The sequence below is a fragment of the Quercus lobata genome, chromosome 9, assembly GCF_001633185.2.
Source record: "Quercus lobata isolate SW786 chromosome 9, ValleyOak3.0 Primary Assembly, whole genome shotgun sequence".
NCBI classification, from domain to species: Eukaryota; Viridiplantae; Streptophyta; class Magnoliopsida; order Fagales; family Fagaceae; genus Quercus; species Quercus lobata.
Window position 1 is genome coordinate 7,990,812 of NC_044912.1, and position 16,152 is coordinate 8,006,963.

Genomic DNA, 16,152 nt, shown 5'->3' on the forward strand with positions numbered 1-16,152 from the left:
AATAATAACACGTTTGTTAATGATTTTTTTTACTGGAGTGTTTGAGCAATGTTACTCAATTTAGGGTGTTTAAATATTGAATTTTAAAAACTCCTCTTACCAGTTTTTAGTTTTCAAACAATGTTGTTCAATGATATTTGGTAAATATGTTGAAAACTATGGGACCCACTAGATTAGATAACACTTCATTTTTTAATTTCAACCAGGGGGCCACTTGCATTGTACTTGTCAACTTTAAAAAAACACACACACACATACTAAACACATAATTATGTTTTTTTACACACTGAAATATGTTATTTGAAACATATTAGCAAATACATTTTTTGCTTTATGAATACCGTAAACATGTGTTTTACAATACTTTTTAAACCACAATTTTCACATTATTTTAAACAACGATATTAGAAAACAGTTTTGAAAATATTTTATGTTGTTTGGTTTTACACGGAAAATCATTAATATTTTTTCATATGCAACAGTGGAAGTTTTTCTAAATGGTACAAAAAAAGAAAAAGAAAAAAGAGAGAGACAATTTTTGTTACATATTTATATAATATAACAAACATGTTAATGCTTTTCGTAGTAAAAATAAAAAATAAAAAAAAATAAAAAAAGAAAAAGAAAACATATTAATGCTTTTCCCTTGTGACTCTAATCAGAGAAAATATTTCTTGGTTAATTTTCAGCATTGCAACCAAATATAAATATAGAAAAAATAGTCAATTTTCTAGAAAAAGTTTTCGGTAATAACAAATAACCAACCATGAAAAAATCAAAATTCGTTTCTATTTTATTTCTATTTTTGATAAGTTGAGGGTTTTTTTCCTTCCTTTTTTGAGAAAGATTAATGGTTTATCACTGAGTTATGACTTCAACCTCAGATAAATTCTCTTCCTCTAAATTAAAAAAAAAAATCAGAAAAATTATTTTATAAATGAGTTTTCTTTTTTTGTTTAAAAAAAGAAGAAGAAGAAAGTATAGTTTTTTGTCAACAGATTCAACAGTGGTGTAAGTGCCAAGAAACACAAACAAAAAAACAAAACAAAAAACAGTAAAGGACTAAGACTTCAGACCTGAGACCAATTTTTTTTTTTTAAGTACATATATGATTTTAGCGGCAAATCAAGAAAACCCATCTCTTTTGATAAGGTAATATTATCTCTCTTTCTTGATCTCATCAAAATCTTTGGTTCATGTTCATGTTCATGTTCTGTTCCTTTTCTTTTCTTCATTTTTAAATGCGTTCTTTAACTCTTTATGCTTTACCTTTTTTGTATTATACTTAGGATACCGTATCTACTTCTGTTCATTTCTGTATATTTGGTTTGTTATGAAGAGGTTGTGTCAATATCTGTCTTGGCTTTTGAGCCTATAAATTTGCATCAGCTTCTTGTTTCACCTTCTGGGTTGGCAGTGAAACCAATTTGATTGCTACCTTTTCTTTATTTTGAGAAATGGGTGTTCTTTCATTTTGTTTATACTGAAGTTTCTGTGGTTATTTTCAAAGTGAATTCTATGGATTTCTTGATGTGGGTCTTGGACTTTAGGGCCTGTTTGCACTTTCTGGAACCTGGGTTTTGGTTAATACAATAATACTTCATAATGGGTTTGTTTTTTTTATTATTATAGTTGTCTATCTACTGGGTCAAATCTATAATTGCCAATATGATTTGGGAGTTTATGTTATATACTTATATATCTGGTTGTCAACTATGCTTGTATGAGGGATTTGGTATTTGCTTCATGTTTCTAATTGACCTACTTTATGAACATGGCTTGCTTTTAAATCCGAATAAGACAATTTCACCCATTGAGAAGTTGTTTATGTTGGTAAATGTAGGTTAATCAAGGGTGTGATATTTGTTGTGTGTTTATACATCAAGGTTAAGTGTTATTGTCAGCATGATTTGCATATTTTTTTCATGTACAGTTCACTTCTTTAATGTTTGGTAACTAAACAAAAGCAGCTCCTAAAGGTTTCCCAGAATTTTCAGTTTGTGTTGAAATTTATCTCTAGCATCCTATTTCTTATGAGTTGAACCATATTTTAGTTGTGCTGAATTTGTCTGGGTCATATATTCTGTGATCTGAATTCTGTTTATTTTGTGGAGTACTAGACTATTGGGATCCGTGACCCAAGTAAATGAAGTAATTGTGAATTGTGATAAGGCTTTGCTGAGTCAAGCTTAGTCTAACAGATTTATTTAGCTTTGAGCTTTCAAATGTCTTGATTATATGGACTACAACAAATGCTTTAGTGGATATAGTTGCCTATATGAGATTCTAACTTTGCTTCTGTTTAATCCATCAGAGATTGGTAACATAATGGCCACATCAGAAGCAAGAGCAACAAGGCAGCAAACAGCTAACTATCGCTTTGCCCAAGAAGATTCCAGGAGAGCTCCAAATTTTTCTTGCTCCCCGTCATCTTCCTCAAAATCGGAATCCGATGTTTCACCTGATAGTGCTGCAAATGGACCTGATCATCCCTCCCCAATGCGCACACCTTATAAATCATATTCTGATCCACCAACCAACATGAGGTGGTGGTTGAACCTGCAGCCGAACTTTGGACACCCCAAAGATTTTACTCATGAACAGCTAAATGCCTTGGAGGCTGAGCTTGAAGTTTTAAGTTCTGGATTTGTTAATAAAACTACAAAAATTAATGAGGATCATCAAACAAAGGAAGAAGTTAATAATCAAACTGTTAAAGAAAATAATTCTTTTATGGAGAAACCTTGGGATTTTTCTGCCAGTTGTTTGAAAAATGAAAATAATACTGGAATGGGTGAAGTCAAGGATGTACTCAGTAATGATTCACAGAAAACTCTTAAGAAGAAAGACTTGGGGGAGTTCTGGTACTTAGATGACAAATTCATGGGCTTGGATTCTTTCAACTGCTTGGTCCATGAACAAGCTAAGAAGCTTTCTTCTGATCTGGGATCCGATTGGGTGGGAGCTGAGAAGACTGAAACCTGGTGGCGCACTGCTGGTCAAGATGAGTTGGCTTCGTTGGTTGCTCAGAGGTCACTTGAACATATTGAGAATTGTGATCTTCCAAGGCCACAGGTCAAGCATTTTAGGAAGGGACCGTCTGCTCATACAGAGCATTTCCACCATGATGAGAGTTTGGCTTCATCTTTAGATCAGACAGTTAATAAGGGATTCTCCAATCTGGAGAACCGTGCATGGGAAAGTTCCACTACAGATTACTCACAACAGAATTCGGACCAGCATTTCAGGTAATGCTGTAGATTGTTACTTTACAGTCCTTTTTGTGGTTTCAGAATCAACAGCACCATCATCGGTGCTTCATTTAGGTAGTGTATTGATGCTTAAGCGATCCATTGTGTCTTACTTACTATACTTTTGACCGTATGAAGTAATATATGATGGGGTGCTTCCCAAATGGAAACCTCACATTTTCACATCAATTATTAGTAGTTCAGACTACTGCGTACTCATCTAGATGATTCAAATTTTTTTAATAGAATTTAGGTATTGATAACCTTAATCTCATGACTGTAATCAATGTGCAGTGATGTAATCAAGTCATTTTTCAAATAGGATTATCATTTAATTTAATTTAAATAAGTTTTTTTTAATCATCAATCAGAAGGATGAAAATTTATTGCAAGGTCTTTGATTGTTACAATGGTCCACCATTTTGCCAATGTTGTAGTGAGGATGTCCCCCCTTACAGAAAGATTAGAATCCACAAGTAAACACTATATAATAATTTCCAAATGAAATATGAAGGATGTAATTTATTTATTTATTTTAAGCTGAAGTTGAGGGAAAAAAAGAGGGGGGGGGGGGTAAGTTTACTATCACATGCAAAGCCACAATAGACTTGTTGTGATTTGATGTACAACCTTCTGTCATTTACATGCATATGCTTTCTTTATCTGTCAAAAAAGAAAAGAAAAGAAAAGAAAAGATCCCATTACACTGTTATCTACATCTTTTAATGATAAATTGCTGACAACTAATACTGCAGAAATTCAAGTCCAAAGAATGTGTTTCCTATATTATGATTATGAAGGGATGAATCTAGTAGTCCCACAGAAAAAAGAAAAAGAAAAAAAAGGTGAGGGGGGGGGGGGGTTGTTGACAGTCACATTTACTGTGTTCTAATTCCCCCACCCCCAGCAAAGAAAAAAAGGGTTTTCACATACAACCTGTAGTTGTCCTTAATATAGTCAGAAATCTTCATTAGTTTGTTAAGTTATTAAGTTGCAAGAACATGAGTTTATGTTTCTTGACACCCATGATGTGGGCAAAATATTGGGATCCCTTCTAACACTTTTTTCAAGTGCTTTTTCTAGGCTATCTGTCCCAAACAAACAGAGGGAATTGTACTAAACTATTTGATTTGACAATAGCCATAGCTTTTTTACGTCCCTTAACCAGTGGGAGCTTTCCCCCCTTCTTCCTTTTCTCTCTTTTGTAGGCAGTAGGATTTGAACCACTGCATCTGCCTCATGATGACAGCTACTTTTAACTGTGGGAGGTATTTGAATTATTATCCATGCCATCATCTGCTGTGCACCTCCCTTTTCTTTTTGAATTTTTTGCATCCTAAACTAAGCCTTCTACTATCTCCAAGATCTTTCTTAATTGTCTTTATGGCTCATCTTGAAGACCACCCCTACTTAGTGTCCATTTGGATAACTTATTTTGGGCAGCTTGCTTAAGTGAGGTTATAATGAGTAATGAGTTGTACCTAGGGAGGAGGAAAAAAAAAAAAAAAAAAAAAAAAAAAAGAAGAAGAAGAAGAAGAAGAAGAAAAAGAAAGAAAGTGAGGCTTTAAAAAGCTGTAACAAAGAAGTCATTCTTGTAGCTCTCCTGGAACATATAATTTTATTTACTGTTAATATTATATGATTGTGACCATGAGTTAATAAAACCAGTTAGATGATCTGAAGAAAGAGATAACTGATTGCTACAACAAAATTTGTTTTATCCATCTCTCTGTTATATCTACTGTGTGACAAATTCTTCATATTTTAAAGGGGTCATTAATTACACCTAAGTGACCCAAGTATATGTATTATACTAAATTTCAATCACAGTATATGTCCTCTGCCGTAAATCATGCTGGATTATTTGCCAAGTTTATGAATATATCCTTTTTTCTTTCCAAATTATAATGAACTCTCAGAAATTATATTGTTCCGACTGGTTTCCCACTTTCCCTATTTCATAGGGATGTCTCAAAATCCCATAATTATGCCTGTGGTAAGGTTTTAAATGTTAATGCCATTACTTTCCCTAGTGTCATTGCCTTCTGTGTACTTTTTGTTACTTTACTTGTGCTGTAAAAATTATTGTCATATTGAGGTCAATTTATTGATGAACAATGGTACATATGTTTGCTTCAGCCTCAGTATTGGTAATAGTACTACCAAGGTTGAGCCTGACGATGATCCTAGCAAGACAGAGTTGTTGGAGGCACTGTGTCATTCTCAAACACGAGCAAGGGAAGCTGAGAAAGCAGCTGAGCAAGCCTATGCTGATAAGGAGCATGTTGTTACACTCTTTTGCAAACAGGCGTCACAGGTCTTTGCTTATAAACAGTGGTTCCAATTGCTGCAGCTGGAGAACCTGTGCCTCCAGCGTAAGAACAAAAACCAACCTATCTCTGGTCTTTTTCCGTCTGGCTTACCTTGGTTTCCGCACAGGGTCAGACAGACAAAGAAGGATCAGCACAAGGCTGGAAAGAGAAGGCATAGTAAACGAAGGAGTGAGATTAGAAAACGTGCTGTTGCTTTTGCAGTGGGGTTGGGTCTTGCCAGTGCTGGTTTGCTCCTTGGTTGGACCATGGGATGGTTGTTTCCATCTCTTTAAATTGATCCTTTATCATGGCTGTCAATAGCACTCATGCCATTTGCTATCATGCTACGAATGGAATTTGCTCTTCATGTTCATAATTGGGCTACATGGGGATGCATGTTTCAGATTGGTGACTTTTTTTTCAAACTTCTGTAAGTATTAATGCAGTTTGGATTTATTTACTGTGTATATTAAGTACATAATTTGTACAAATTATGTGACTAGATATAGATATGTATATAATTGAGTAAAAAAAATTTAGATTGGATTGTCTGTCTGTTATATATTATTTACCATGCATATCCCAAATGGTTTGTAAGCTATGTCCTAATTTAAACATCTTAGTTTGAATGCGATTTCTTTGTCATCATCATGTTCATAATGTTCACTTTCCTTGATGTTCTGCATAATATCTCTTGGCTGAATTTTGGAGTCAGTTAAAAGCTTGTGCAAGCTTAAGAGTCCAATTCAAGCTTTAGCAAGAGCTTGAATGCAATTCTCTTACATCATTGGCTATATTTTTCTTTCCAATTTTACAGATAATTCTTTGAGAGTTATGAACTATAATACTGCAAACAGGGTTTATGGCCTCCCTCAATGATTCATGAGGTTTAACTCAAGCTCTTGTAAAAACCATCTATCTGGAGTCAGCTTGTTTGATTAGAAAACAAGCCAAAAGTAGCTTATTTGGCAGCAAATCCCAGTTGCTTTTATTCATTTTGTTTTTTATAGTTCAATAGTTGGAAGAGAGGAGATTTGAACCTTGGATACCTCCTTTGGAAACGCTAGGAGGTAGAGGTACTAGTTGAGTTACAAGCTCTTGGTATTCATTTGTTACTATCTCTTTGGTTATTCAAATGGTGGGTTTGTTTCCCTACAAAAATCTTATGCGCAGAGCATAAGCAATGATAGCCTTTCGGACCTTTTACTGAAAGTCGTAATAAAATTCAATGGCATGTGTATATATAATACACGCCACACTAGTTGTAGGCCTATATAATAGACTTGTATATGTATAATGTATGGATGTATTTTGTATAGTCACAGTTTCATACTTAATTGAGGAAAAAAAAATTTGAGGAGAAACTGCCCTCAGGAGTTTCTTACATACTCATTGGCAGAGCTAGGAATTTGTGTTTTAGGGCTGAATAAAAATATGATTAATAATTTTTTTTTTCACTATGTTCCTACTTCCTATTGTGTATATTAGACTATTAGTATAAAGAGTACTATAAAATAATTTAAAATGTAAATTAAGTACTTTATAACCCAATTCGTGTATTAAAAAAATATGTTTATAAAAATTGATAAATTGTGTAAATGTTGACAAATTTTTTTTATTTTTACATTTAACTTGTTTTTAATTTTCTATATTAGGCACTCCAAAAGTACAAAATTAAACTATAATGCAAATACTGAATATCTTAATTTAAATTTCAAATTATTAAGCTTAGGTACTGTGGGGGTAGCCAAGTGAATGCAATCACACATTCTCTATTCACCCACCACCATACATTTCCTAATGCCAAAGAGCCATGCATGATGACACATGTTTTGTACATTAAGCCTAAATTAACCACATGGCCAGCCATGCAAAGGTCTCATTCCCATCTCCATTGGTTGATCTCTTTCTGAACAAAAGATGAAAAAAAAAAAAGAGGAAGCTCTCTTAACTCTCTTCTCAAACCCACGGTTCCAACCGCAAGGAAGGTTAATTCCTTCAATTTTTCTCAATTGTTGCTTTCAAAGACTTAAGCTAGACAATTAGGCAATTAATTATGCATTTATTGTGGCCGGTTTCTTATCTATTCATATACTTTCCTAATGCAAAATTGAAAATTACAGTTTCCTTTTAAGTCATGCCTTCCTCCATTAAACAATAACAGATTACTAACGATCGAGTCAAATCTAAATTCTTTAGTTAATGAGAAAATCATTAAATCAAGCTATCTAAATATCTTATAATAATTTAAACTTATCCTAAATAATTTTAATTCCCTACATTCATGGGCCATGTCATTTGTTTCCCTATTTCTTTCCCCCTCCTTTAAACTCAATCCCCCAAATGATTGGATTCAATTTTTCTCATTAAATTTAAAAATGTGATACCTAATTTTTTTAGTGCACAGGCTAAGAGAATTTTCCATAAATATAGAAACATGAATTTGACTTTCATTTGTACATAAAGTATTATTGCTACTTATTCCTTCTTTGTAAAGTCAAATCTCTTATATCATGATTTTCACTTTCACTTGCATGGAAAGTATTGATGCTATTAGTATAATTACTTTCCATAAAATAATAGATTGATGTAATTTGGTCTCAAATTTTTTTTAAAGAATTTATAAGAACGTATTACATCAATCTTCCTTTTAATTACTAATTGATTTTGTTTGTGCACATCAACCTTCCAAAAGATGCATATTGAAGTAATTAGCAAGATTATGTCAATCATGTCTTTTTTATTTCCTTAACTTATTTGATCATCTATACATATTTAGAAGGTTTAAATTAGTTTGTTTAACACTTTAATTAGAATTGTTGTTTATAGCTTAGAAATTAGAAGAAAAAAAAATGTACCCTAAACCATATAACCAAAACTGTAAACCCAAAACCCTATACCATATACCCCAAACCCTATACCGTACACCCAATACCGTAAAACCTAAACCTTATTCTCTTATATCTTATACCCTATACCCTATACCCTAAACCATAAACCCTATACCCTATACTACCCTATGCCCTATACCTTGAACCGTAAACCTAAAACCCAATACCCCATATCCAATCCATGGTCTAGCTCACTCAATATAAACCCACCATCAAAATCCCTAGCCTAACTTGATATCTATGAGGGAGAAAGAGAAATCGACATGCTTTACGTTCAGTATGTATGGGAGAGGAGAGTGCTAAGAGAATTTTATTTTACATCGAGGAATTGATATCAAAGCAATCTATTGATCAGTTCATGAGTATGGTAAGAGAGGGGGACAATATTTTTATCCTCCAATTGGGGTCCAATACCCATGTTACCTTTTTGTTTATTTCTGAATTAGCCAAAGGTAGACATAGTAATACCAGAAGGGAAGATGGGGGGTGGATGGAGAGGATTTGGAAAGGCAATGGCGGTGGCGATGGCAAAGGAGGAACCACGGTTGTGCACTAGTGGGATAGGAAATAAAGGAATAGAGAAAATCTTGGATTTTCAAAATTCAAAAAACTCAATATTCAGTAGTGATTTACATGATTCTTTCTTACAGAGGCAAGCCTGGGTATGAGAAGGCTCAGATTGGGGGGGTGGGACGGGGGAATGATTTTTCTAATGTTAGCGAGGTGGGCCTTGCCGTTTTAAGTCCAATGGTAGCATAGAGGCTCGATCTTTTAAATTGGTGCCCACTAAAGATTGTGGGCCATGGTCCAAATTTGTTTGGACTTTGGAAGCATAACTATAAGACATAAAGGGTCAACGCATCAAAATTTTATTGGGCCTATTTGATGCAATTCATTTTTAAATCTATCTCTTACTAGCTTTTGTTGTATAATAAGTAGTTTCCTTTTGCTTTTAATAGCCTTTATCACATGTAACAGAAAGTTAGTTAGCTGATAAGTTGTTAGTGATAAGTGCAATAGCCTATTAGTTAGTTAGAAAAGTTAGTTAGCCTTTGGTCAATTCCATTGCAGCCACATGATGGGTCCTTGTAACTAACTTAGCAGTTTGCTTATGTAATTATAAATAAACAAGGCTGTCCTCATTGTAATTAGTTGAATTTGAATCCAAGAAATTTGCCTATGAGGTATTATTTCATTCTTTCTTTTCTCTAAGCAACTTAGTTTTCTAAAACATATTTTCTTTTCACCATTTTTCCTCCGTTACTATTTGTCTTTCATTTCAAGAAAGTAGTTTGCTTTACATTGTTGTATGAAATTTCTTTTGTGATTGATGTTTTGGATGGTTGGTATCCCCTTTTTTGCCTTATGCATGTGTGTAAATCTTTGTGCACTCGGTACGACATTTATGTGTTTGTAAAGCTGACAGTTTATTGTAATGAAAATTTTGAACTAATAGCTTATTGCAACAAAGTTATCATTACAATAATTTGATATTAATTCTTTTACAATCTATTGCAATGACAAATATGAAACTACAATAAATATATCATTGCAATAACCTGATATCAATTATTTCATATTTTATCGCAATGAAAAAATAAATTAATTATCTATTACAATAAAAATATCATTGCAATAATTTAATCCAACTTATTTTGGTCAATTATTTGCAATATATTGTAATAAAATTTGTGAAGTAATAGTCTATATAGATATTCAAAACAGTAAATTGTTTATTGCAACAATATATATATATATATATATATTATTGCAACATCTCGTATCAACTATTGCAATGACTCTAATGTTATTGCAATGATTTTTTTTTATTACAATAAACTCTCTTTTTTTTTCTTGTAGTGCGTACATATTTTTCTGTTTGTAATTATTTTGGCTACAAACTTTATATTTTATATTTAATATAAAATATAATATAATAATATATTTTGGTTCGGTTTGGTCGATTCAATGCATTCAAATCTGCAATCGAAAACCGAACCGAAATTTTCGATTTTTTATATAATAAAACCGAAACCGAACCTAAATTTTTGGTTTTTTCGGTTCGTCGGTTTTTTGCACACCCCTACTTATTGTAGAAGTTAAAAGGGAAGTTGCTATTTTTTGAAGGTGTTATTTGTTGCCTGTTGATGGTGATGGAACTTCAATTAATGTTCCTAACTAGCATATTGCTTTGAAAGTAGAAGGTATGAATTTTTATACTTTACAATTTTTATTTATTTGTTATCAAAGACACTAATGTAAGCTTACTTAATGTTTGTAGGAAAAACCATCATTTCAAATTTGATGAAGCGTTTTCTCATGAAGCTAATCTAGATGATGTTTTTGGAAAAACATCTGAATTCTTACAAAGTGCACTTGATGGCTATAAGGTAATTTTGTGTCTACTGCTTGTAAAATTGAATTTTAACGTAGTTATAGAGTGCAATAGAATTTGTTTTATTACATTTTTTTTATGAGCAATAATATTTATTAAAAAAGAATCAAAAAGTTCACATAAATTATACTAACTAAAGTTTATACTGGAGATCTAAAATTACAACCACTACAAAAAACTGGTTTTACAATCACTAAAAAAATTACAATTATTTTTTAAATTTATTGCAATGAAAATTTTGAACTAATAGCTTATTACAATGGAGTTATCATTGCAATAATTTGATATTAATTCTTTTACAATATATTAAAATGACAAATACAAAATTTTAATGAATATATCATTGCAATAACCTGATATCAATTATTTTATAATCTTTCGCAATGACAAAATGAATTAATTATCTATTGCAATAAAAATATCATTGCAATAATTTAATCCAACTTATTTTGGTAATTTATTTGCAATATATTGTAATAAAATTTGTGAAGTAATAGTCAATATAGATATTCAAAACAGTAAATTGTTTATTGCAATAATATATATATATATATATATATATTATTGCAACACCTTGTATCAACGATTGCAATGACTCTAATGTTATTGCAACAATTTTTTTCATTACAATAAACTTTTTTTTCTTGTAGTGTGTAGATATTTTTCTGTTTGTAATTCTTTTGGCTACTTTGTGTTTGTTTGTTTGTTTGTTTTTTTTTTAAGTACTCTCATTGCAATAAAATTATTCTTATAAAAAAAGTTTCAATTTTGTCAAATTAATCCTCCGAATTCTTTTTATTTTATTTTTTAATTTTTTTATAGAAAGAAGATGATGACTAGAATATTTTAATTTTTCCTCTTTCCTTGTTTACTAGTATTATGAGTCTTTACTTTTAGAACTATGGTTAAACAATTAAATTCATCATTTCCTAATAGTAGAACTGAGCAGGGGACTCGACCCACCGACCCGACTTGATAGGTTTTGGACGAGTCTGAGAATATTCAGGTCGGGTTTCGAGCCTTAATGTCAAGTTATTTTCGGGTTTGGGTCAATGTCGGGTCTTATAAATAAGCTTCTGGACCCGATTTTTTTGTGAATAAAGCCTACTCTTTTGGTTTCTCTCCGCCTCCCTCGGCTCTCCAGCCTCTCTCAGCTCTGTGAATCTTACTCAAGCTACTTTCCCAAGTCTCAATCTCACCCAGTTCTATCTCTACGTATGTAAGTCATCCTTCTCTTTGTGGGGGTTTTTTTCCCCCTTAATTTAGTTGGGTTTTTAATACTTTCAGATTTTGGGTTTGATTTTCTTGCATTTTGTGATGTGGGTTTGGCTTGAATTGTACTCACAAGCAGCAAAACTAGTTTTTTTAAGGACCCATTTTGATTTTGTTCAAGTTTTTGTATTTTAGGGTTCCTGAAAGTGTTGGTAATAAGAGGTTTTATTTTGGATGGGGGCTTGCAAAAGCAATGGGATTAAAGCTTTGACTCCATCTCTCACAGGTAACTTTCGATTTGTTCTTTTTTAGTTTTATTTTTTTGCATTTTGTGATCTGGGTTTGGAGTGAATCTTACTCAAATGGGGTTGCTTCTGAATCTGTCCTGGGTTTGATTTTTTTATTTTATTTAATTTTTATGTGAATATCCTGTTTGGGTTTAATTTTCTTGCATTTTGTGACCTGGGTTTGGCGTGAATCTTACTCAAATGGGATTGCTTATGTAATACTGGTTATTTGATTTACAAGGAAAAGAGGAAATACCCAGATTAATTTTTTAGGTATTTGTCAATTTGGGTTCGCGTTTAAGTTCTTATAGATATCATGTGTAAATCATTTCAAATAAAAAGGTTACAAAGAAATGTGTAAAGTGAAAAACGACTTGATTTTCAAACATCATGATTTTAAGTTCTTATAGCTTCATATCTCTTGCTTTTGCCTTTTTCTTGTGTTTGTCTTTTGGGTAGGGTGTAGATCTAGATCTTGTGGTCTAGGCCTACATCCACACACCCATTTCTCAATAACGGGTTTGGATTATTTCCTTTGTGCATGTCTATGCTTTGTTTGCCCATGTCCATGCTTTTTGCTTTAGATCCATGCTTGTTTGTTTAGATCTAGGCTCTTTTCCATGTTTTTGCTTGTTTTCCCTTTGTGGGTTTGTTGCTTGTTGATCTTTGGGACCACTTGCTTGTTTGGTTGCATCCACCCCTTTGGTGGCTTGTTTGGATGCAACCATATGTGAGGACACATCTTCATGATGTTTGGCTTGCTTGCCTCTTGCCTTTTTCCTCCTTTGTTTAGTCTTGCATGTTGGGGTTTCTCATATTAGCCTCTCTATGTGCCTTATAACATGTTTACCCTTCCCCTTTGTGTGATAACATGCTTTGCTTCCTTTGTGCTCGCTTTGCTTGCTTTGTGCCATCTCGTTTGGCTTTCTATGCTTTGTTTGCATCTTTGCATCTTTGCACCTTTGTTTATATGTTCATGCATATGTCTTTGTGTGCTTGTTTGTGTCATCAAGCCTAGTTCCTACTTACCTTCTCGTGTGGGTTCACACCTGTCTTTTGTACCTGAGATCCTGAGTCCCTTTTAGGAACTTTGCTTGATGGCACACTTGTGTCGTTTATACTCCAATATAATGGAACTATGGACCTCAATCCAAACCCACATTTGTCCTTTTAGGACACCCTTTTTTGCTTGATAACTGTAGACATCAAAATTTTGTGATGTATTCACAACCGTCCGATTGTTCATGATAAAATATTTGTGATCAAATTAATATCCAATTAATGACCTGGATGATTAGCTGATGAAATCAAGCCACGTGGCAACATCAAATGAAGAAAGCCATATGGCAACGTCAGAAGAAAAGACCTATATGGAAAGTTTTTATTAAATGAAATACCAAATTAAATTCATAATTCAACTCTCAATAAATGCTAAGAGAAAATTCCAAATTAAATACTATTGAGTTGCTTATAAATAGAGGTTTCTTATATGAGAAAAATGAGAACACTTAGAGAGAAAACACTACCGACACTCTGCCAAAATAGAAAGTCATCTCTAAAGTTTACAAGAATTTCATTGTTCATCAAGGTTCTTCAAAACAAAGTGGGGATTCTCCTTTAACCTAGTTCAAGATCAAGCCAACAGCCCTCGTATCAAATCAAGCACGTTCAACTATTCATTCAACTTGGAGACATCAAAGCACGAATCAAGATCAAGCTTCATAGCCCCTTCGGATCGTAATGTTTCTTGGTGATCGAATCAGAGAAATTTATTTTACTATTTCATTGTAAAGATTCATACAGAGGATTGTACTAACATATATACAAATCAAATACAAATTGATTATTTGTTACACTATTTCATGATCGTGTGATTTATCTTTTACGAAAATTGTGTGTACAATAACATGTTTGTTTGATAACATACTTGTTTACCCTTTTTGTGCTTTCCTTTGTTTGCCCCTTTGTGTGCTACCTTTTGTTTGTTTGTCTTTTCTTTGGCTTATCTACTGGCTTGGTGTTTCTTTTGTTGTTGCATGTACACACTTGGAGCGAGGGTGCAACTCCCAAGACACAAGCTAAAAAAGGGCAAATGCAAGCTAGAAGATGCAAGCGCAAAAAAGGAAGTAGATAGGGGGCTTAGCCTCCTCGAGTGCTTTTCTCTCTCACCATTTTAGCCTTTTCTTTAGAACCATGTTTTAGGGTTCTCTTTATTGTATTCAGCTTTAGGCCACATTCTTAGGGTATGACAATGTTTGATTTACTTTTCCTATACCTTGTTAGGCCATACCAATTGGATGTAGGCATGTTCAAAAGTGTGATATCATTGCACGAGCAATAGATATTTTTCAATATCCATATCAAAACATTTTTTGAAGTTTATATTCACCATATTTTCTGTCCAAACTATGGGAAAAAAAATAGAATATTATTATTGTCCTTAAGAGATTCTGACTCAATTAAATCCACAGCGGTTGGGGAGAAGGCATAGGTGATGTAGTTGAAATGTATTGACTTGCACTGTAATTCCAAAAAGTTCTCAGAACAAAATGGTCACTGTTCAAATTTGACTAATAAGACATTCTAGCCTCAATACTATACAATGTACATGTTGAATCCTTATCAAATGAATGAAATTTGGATTGGCTACCTTCTGTTGAAGCTAATTAAGAAAAGAATTGTTGAAAAAAGCTTTTATCCCTACCCTTGGCCTTGAGGAAATCGTTGGCCTTAGCAATTACCTCAAAACTTTACTTCAGTTGTAGAAGCAAACTAAAAATATCTGATTATCAGTAAATACAGATTAAAATGTTGACCAAAACTAATACAGTCAACAAAATTATGTTCAAGTATCAAACATAATTACTAATAACCACTATTCAATTTACAAATGTCAAATTATAGTCCATTCTAACATAAATGATTGAAATGGTCACTAGTGTTAACTCATCAAGTCACAAGCTTGGGATTCTTCTGGTGCACAATAAGGACTGCTATTACTAATTGATACTTAAACAGTCCATGCAAACAATATTGTATCCAAATATGTACATGGGCAGATTAGTATATATGATATGCATGACATTGTAGAGGGGGGTCTCACATTAATATTTTGGTAGGTTTAAAACATACATCAACTCAAGAAATTGAATAATCATCATCAACCAAAGCATTCGGTAATTCTAGTCAATAACCTTTGAAACTGCTTTCTGCCTAACTTTTTCTAGCTCAGGTTGAACATCTTTTAGAGCTTTTGAAGCTTTGACCATAGGATCCACTTCTACAAACTTCAGCTTCTTACTCAGAATCTCAAGAGTTCTCATGTATTCATCATTGACCCGGACAAATTCCACCGCAAGTATGCTAACAGCGATAAAAGAAATGGAACACAAAAATCTCCCAGATCACTATGTTAACCAATAAGCAACATGGACTGTACACCATGCACATTCAAGGACGTATGTTGTAACTCAATTGAGTTACCCACATATTAAAAAATCAACTATAACCTATCATGTGAATATCAGAAGAGCCTAAACCATGTATACAAGCATAAAACATCTAGAAAGTGCTACTCTAACTAGAATACATATTTATAAAAGATGTTGCAATTTAAATAAAAAAAAGATGGACAGCAAATGAAGCAGGTGACCAGATCTTTCCACAATCAATCCACAATAACCCATCACGCAATGAAATGAATTTTTTTTTTGATAAGTAACCCATCATGCAATGATTGAATCACTAATACAATAAGGGAGGAGCGAGAGAGAACATGAGCAACAATTAATTATTTCAAGTAAA

At 32.9% G+C, this 16,152-nt stretch overlaps 2 protein-coding genes across 3 annotated transcripts in view; both read left to right on the top strand.

The window, feature by feature from the left end:
- The first annotated feature begins 967 nt into the window (after nucleotides 1–967).
- LOC115960748 lies at nucleotides 968–6,118 on the top strand. 2 transcript variants are annotated; one of them, XM_031079736.1, is made up of 3 exons: nucleotides 968–1,152; nucleotides 2,315–3,248; nucleotides 5,391–6,118. In XM_031079736.1, exons 2-3 carry the CDS (start codon nucleotides 2,329–2,331, stop codon nucleotides 5,854–5,856), a joined length of 1,386 nt encoding a protein of 461 aa, XP_030935596.1. In that variant the 5' UTR covers nucleotides 968–1,152; nucleotides 2,315–2,328; the 3' UTR covers nucleotides 5,857–6,118. The 2 variants fall into 2 exon arrangements, with proteins under 2 accessions (XP_030935596.1, XP_030935597.1); XM_031079737.1 differs by lacking the exon at nucleotides 968–1,152 and adding an exon at nucleotides 1,881–2,201.
- LOC115960747 (kinesin-like protein KIN-14C) overlaps nucleotides 1,222–16,152 on the top strand; it is a 108,118-nt gene continuing 93,187 nt past the window's right edge. The window contains exon 1 of the mRNA XM_031079734.1: nucleotides 1,222–1,886. The gene's annotated coding sequence lies outside the window, so the exon portion shown is untranslated. The remainder of the gene's footprint in view (nucleotides 1,887–16,152) is intronic.

Bases quoted from the DNA above. Each gene is read 5' to 3' on its own strand.
- LOC115960748 (XM_031079736.1), top strand. From the start codon at position 2,329: ATGGCCACATCAGAAGCAAGAGCAACAAGGCAGCAAACAGCTAACTAT. The intron at 3,249-5,390 runs GTAATGCTGTAG...TGTTTGCTTCAG, and splicing joins AATTCGGACCAGCATTTCAG to CCTCAGTATTGGTAATAGTA.